Below are 6068 nucleotides of genomic sequence, written 5' to 3' on the forward strand. Positions count from 1 at the left end.
CTCTATTTTGTTTTGGTTTCTCTCTGTCAGTCACACACACGCACATGCACGCACACACACACACACACACACCCCACACACATGTCTCCCAGAGGCTCCTGGGGGGAAAAACCCAGTGCAAACAGCTACTGGATGAATGTTTAGACACTTGACTTTAAATCTGTGTTTCTGGGCAGAGCTGCTTCTGGAACAGAGGCTCTGGAACTGGGCTGGGTCCCCTGAACCTGTGGACATCTGGCAGCCTAATGCTGGGCCAATTCCCTGTGTGGAGGAGGCCAGAAGGATGGGGCAGATTGGGCGAGAGAGGAGGGGAGGCAGCCGAGAGCCAGAGAGGAGGGGGAGAGGGCCAAAGCCAGAGGCCCCAGCTGGGACCTGCGGGGCAAAGGCGGGATCTGATGCAATCCTCCAGGACAGCCACCAGGTCCAGAGCTGGAGAGGCTCAGTTCTTGAAGAGCCTCACGCCTGCTCTATTAATTCTGGCTCCCTGGGTATTGGGAGGGATTTCCCTGAGGGGTCTCCTTAGCCCTGGAAACCTCCCCCAGGGGCTCAGGTAGTGAAACTACTTAAGTCAAAGGGGAATAAACAAGGCGAGTAGGGCAGGGACGCGGGATCGCTGGTGGCCGCCCATGCGAGGCGAGGCGAGGCTGAAGTGTCCTGTTTGTGAAAACGTCCCCGCAGCTGCCTCCCTGGGGAGCCCCAGCTCTTCTCAGACACAGCTGCCTCCCCCATCGGCTGGCTGGGCCATGGGGCATGAGGGCCTCACAGAGGATGTCCGGCGGGCATGCCGCGGACATCCACACCGAAGGGCACTGTTGGCAAAACAAGTGGGGAATTTGGGGGTGAAAGCAGAGGTGGGATGGGGGACTTATTCCTAGGGCTTTACCCCAGGTGGGGCAGGAGGCTGCTCCCAAAGAACCCCAAATCCTGACATCAGGCCTAAACAGGACACACGGACCCCACAGAGACATGCCGACAGGGTTAAAAGAAAGCTGCCCTCAGACAACTTTGGCTCCCTCCCAACACCAGACCCCTTTGCCTTTAATGCTCCAAGAAGCAATCATTTTTATAAATCCTGTAATTATCTTATGAACAGCACAGTTGTATTGCATAGTAACAGCTGTAGGATTTGTGTAAATGCTTAATATATACTGGATATTCTGTAACCCTTTGGGGGCAGGTCTTTTATTATTATTATTATTAATTTTTATTGTTGTGTTAGTTTCTGCTGTGCAGCAAAGTGAATCAGCTGTATGTATACATATATCCCCTCTCTTTTACATTTCCTTCCCATTTAGGTCACCACAGAGCATTGCGTAGAGTTCCCTGTGCTCTACCGTAGGTTCTCATTAGTTATCTATTTTATACATAGAGGTCTTTTCAGTATTCCAAAAGACTTCTTCATTTAGAATTCCAGTGCAAGCTGCCCGGGCCTCTCTCTCCACCTCTGAGGGGCGCTGTTGTTCAGCTTTCTTCTGCTTCCCTTACCAGGGACACAAGCTCCTCAGTGACTGAGAGCCTGCCTGAGCACTCTCTGTCTGGCCAGCGTCCCCCATGGGGGATGGGTTTGGAGGATGCTTCCGTTACTACTACTGGGTGTAGGAGAGAGGAGGGGAGACTGCACAGGGCCTTCCTCAGTTCTTGGTGGTCCTTCCTGTCGTTCATTTTCAAAGTCCTCAGGGCCACACCCATGTGGAACAAGGCTCAGTCCCTGTGCAAGGCTTTGAGAACCTCCTGCATCACTAGGGCCATCTGGAGGCAGACAAAGGCCTAGAAAACTCTGGGCAGATTCCCACACCTGGAGATATATATGGATTTCTTTTGGGGGGGGGGTGCCCATAAAATTATTTTCTTCCTGAATATTTATTGTTTTGCTGATTACACAAGAAACACATGCTCTTGTAAAACACTACAGAAATTTACTTATAAAGTTAAAGAAAATACCTTTTAATTTTACATCATCTACTCTGTAGAGAGGACCACTATTATTATTGTCTTTCAAATATTTTCCAGCATACTTGTTTCATTAATAGTAAAAATGGGCTCATACTATTAATAGTGTCCTGCCATAATTTTAAAAAATCTCCATAATACATCTTGGACACTTTTCCATGTCAGTACAAAAGCCCCATCTCAATCCCATTGGTTGCATAATATTCCACTGTAGAGATTAGCAGGATTTATTTTTCTGTTCCCTAGGGAAGCACAGTCTTAAAATTTCAGTATCCCAAAGAACTTGATACTAGGCCCCCTTGTTCATATAACTTTATGTATATGTACAAGCATATCCACGTAGGTTGATTCTTGGAGTGAGTGGGATTGCCTGCATTGTCCTTGTCCTGTGAATGTCTCCTGGCCTCTGGGAGAGAAAATATCCCTACACTTGCAATTGCTTCCAAAGGGTAGCAAAGGCCAAGGGCAAAACTTGGCTCCTCACGGACCTTGTACTGATTGTCAGCAGAATAGGAGCCTGGTGGCCGTGTGGTCAGAACCACAAAGAGAGGCCAGTGTGAGCTCTGAGCTGGGCATCCCTCTGAAGCCTGGATCTTGCAGAGTGAGAACGTTTCTGACCGAGAAGTGACCAGGAAACAACAGAATGGTGGACTCAGTCATGTAGGGCATGTAAGGGTCACTCAGAGCATGGGGATGTTATGTCGAAGAGCTCCAGCCCCAACCTGGCTCACAGGGTGCACTCGGCTGCCGTCTTCCCTTCCTCTGCTTTTGAAGGATGACACCTGAACCCTTCCAAGTGCATGACCTTGGCTGACCACTGAGGAGGAGTGGGGGGGGGACTAGGAGAGGATTCCTGGGTCCCCCTACCCTCTCACTTTGCTGCGTGATCTTGTGAAAAGAACGTTGCCTCTTTGAGTCCCAGTTTCCCCCTCTTCAGACACCTGCTCCTTCCTTTCCCCACTGCAAGGCTGATGATAATTTTGAAGATAATCTAATTCTTTGGGCAAAGTCACCAGGATGACGGCTCTTCCTCCTCATTAGAAATGGGCTGAGTTAGGAGGGTCAGATTCCCTGCCTCATCCCCACTCTCCTCGGAATCCAGCTTCTCTACGGACTCCTAGTCTGTGTTTACTAGAGTCCAGGAGGGGTGGGGTGGGTCGGTGCTCCCCCTCCTTGGTGGCTGGGACTAATTGGGCTCCAGAGGGCTCACCCCAGGGACCTGGTGAGCTGTGGAGAGTCCTCCCGGAGCTCTTTAACTCTGTGAGCGGCAGGGGGACTCTTAGAGTCGGGAAAAAACCCCAAGATAAAAACAGAAGCCAGGGTTAGTAAGAGGAGGCCCAGCCAGGGCAGGGAGGACCTCAGGGGTGAGGGAGAAGCTCCCTGGCAGCCATGGGAGTTCAGGAGGGGACAGGTAGGGAAGGTCCAGAGCAAGGTGACCCACAGCTTAATTCTGGGTCCTTTAGTCGAATTTCAATTTGGCTATAGCCTCATTTTCCTAAATCGCCTTCTGCGCCATCTCTGGTATTTTAATCCTTTTTTGCTTTCCTTCTCTGTTAGGTCCATGGTCCCTCCTTGGGACTTCCCTGAAGTGGTGACCAGAGCGGGCAATGGGATGCCGAGGGGGACAAGGAACCAAGAAGCAATCTAGCTCCCCTTTCACATTGAACCAGAGGTACGATGGTTTTGGGGGTCTTTAAAGACTCTTTGGCCTCATGCTAGCTTAGCTATGCTCCAGCCATAGGACCCCTCTCTAGTATTAAAGGGACTGCCCATCACCTCCGAGGCTGGATCAGGAGGGAAAGCAGGTGTCCAGAAACCAGAGTTGGGGAATTAAGCGCTGGCCAGGAACCAGTGCCGCCATCACCTCGCTACATGACCTCAGAGAAGTCACACTTTGTGTGTGTTCCCTCATCTGCACAAGGAGAATCGTGGTCTGCCCACAGCCTCACTGTGCAGGACCCAAGGTGCGATTGTGTTTTGAAAAGTACAAAGTCTCAGACAAATGTGAGGATTTGCATGATTATCAAGAGCGCTCTTGGTTGGCCCCGTGAGAACTGGGGGAGAATAGAACTGTGGAGTCCTCTGTTTATAGCTGACTCATCTGGCAGGAGGCCTGTGGTATAACCTTGGCCACTTGGTAACTTTCCTTGAATCATGCAAGTCTCTGGTGCAGATAAACTGGCAGGAGAAGCCTTAGGGAGTGCGCGTGTCACCTAGAATACAGAGAGGCTGCAATCTTCTTATAGCCCTTTCCCCCAAGGGAGTTTTATGGTACCAGCCAGGGATTGGAAATACAGCCCCTCCTTAGCCCCATTTTACAGATTTAACAATCTACCCACCTCCTTTAGTAATTCATAGGCAGATCACCGTCCTAATCCAGGTGTCACATGCCCAGTCCTCTGCACCCCCAGATTCTCAGTTTGCTCCAAGGGAACAAAACTTCATTGGTTATCATACCCATTAACCCCTGCCTCTCCACAGCACTCTGGGCCGAGGGCCTCTGTTTAGCCACCTTTATGCCCGCCCTGCCGAGGTGAGGAAGGGAAGGGAGAAGAATGGAGGGAGCCTCCACCTGGTCCTCCCTCTGGTTCCCATGCCCCTCGCTCTCAATCCCAGGATATACACCCTGGGCCACCACCCTGCCAGTGGTCTGAGATGCCAGAACGTTTCAGATGCCCACCCCAGCCAGGACCTCTGAGAAGGAAATCAGATCACTTAATTTTTTGGAGTGGTGGAGAAAAAGTCTCTAGTGATATCAGAAGCCTCTAAAAGGCGGGGGGGGGGCTCCCTTTATGCCTGAGTCAGGCCATCATCGACCCTTGGAATCCCAGTCCTTAGAGCCAACTTCCAAATGTCGTTCAGTCCAGCCCTCGATTTTTGGGTGAGTAAATGTCAAGACCACACAGAGCAGAGGGTGGGTCACTGAGGCATTTAAGATTGTGCCTCCCCCGATCCAGAGAAGGAAGGAGTCACCCAAAGCACCCGGGATTATCACCATGAGGGCACATGTCAGGCTGGCACCCCAAGCTTGCCTCCCACCACACCCTGTGAGTGGGACCTGAATGCCCGTGAGGGATGGAACGTGGGCAGAAGAAGCCTGGGGGATGCTCACTGCTGGATGCCCCCTCCACTCCTGCTCCCGCCAAACAGGCTGGGGAGGCCAAGAGTGTCCCTTCAGGACCCCCAGCTTGCCCCAGCCCCAGGACCCCACGGGGCTAACCTGGTATTCAACGAAAGGGGAACTTGAGGGAAGAAATGAGTGGGCGTCTGAGACCTGTGGCTGCCGCAGCTGAAGGCAGGATGTTACCTTGACGAGAAAGGCGGGGAAGATATGACGGCAGGGGGAGTCATGGGGAGCCTTGCCAGCCCAGGCCTCCCCTCTGGGAAAGCCCAAACTTGCCCAGAATGAGGCTGCAAAAGCCGGTGGGCTCTGTTGTCTCTGTCAGGGAAGAAAACTTCCGGACGGTTGTCACCAGGGCAACCAGGTGTCTCCCAAACTCGAGACCCCGACCTCAGCAGGCTCTGCACCCAAAACACCCCCTGGGGCAATCCTACCCCTGCCCGCAACTTCCTTGCCCTCTTTCCTCCACCGCAGGTCCCCTGGGGGCGAGCGGGCACACAAGTTGGGAGCTTTACTGACCGTCTGCGTCAAAGTGCTTCCAGATCTCCAGGAACTGGGACGCCGTAAGCTCGGCCAGGTGCAGGTAAGGGGGCTGCTGCTGCTGCGGCCCAGCCATGGCGAGCCGCTCGGAGACCTCAGGCAGCACTGCGCTCTCTCTGCGCGCCGGCTCCTCTCCCGCACTCGGCCAGGTCTCGCGCGCCACGCTGCCTTTATATACAATCCGGAGGCTGCGCCCGCGCCCCGCCGGCAGCAGGGGGCGCGCGCGCTCAGAGAATCGGCTTGGGTCTCAGCGGGGCGGCGGCCGACCCGGGGCTCCGCAGGGGTTCGCGGGGTGGGGGCGCCCGTCTGTGCTGAGACCACTCCTCGCCTGGCCAGGGAAACAGAGGCTCTCGGGTGCAAAGGGGAGAGAGGCTGCCCTTGCCTTCCTTCTCCCTCTCTCTGATCATCTTGAGTGCAACCACCACGTATCATCACTGGCAGCGGCAATAATACTAAC

The 6068-nt window shown here is 53.3% G+C and overlaps 1 protein-coding gene across 1 annotated transcript in view; it reads right to left on the reverse strand.

The window, feature by feature from the left end:
- The window catches only part of CALB2 (calbindin 2), a 28816-nt gene extending 23072 nt beyond the window's left edge, over positions 1–5744 (reverse strand). The window contains exon 1 of the mRNA XM_036834119.1: positions 5591–5744. Coding sequence (XP_036690014.1) covers positions 5591–5687 — 97 coding nt within the window. The 5' untranslated portion in view covers positions 5688–5744. The remainder of the gene's footprint in view (positions 1–5590) is intronic.
- Between the last annotated feature and the right edge of the window lie 324 nt (positions 5745–6068).

Source organism: Balaenoptera musculus, chromosome 19 (assembly GCF_009873245.2).
Source record: "Balaenoptera musculus isolate JJ_BM4_2016_0621 chromosome 19, mBalMus1.pri.v3, whole genome shotgun sequence".
NCBI lineage: Eukaryota > Metazoa > Chordata > Mammalia > Artiodactyla > Balaenopteridae > Balaenoptera > Balaenoptera musculus.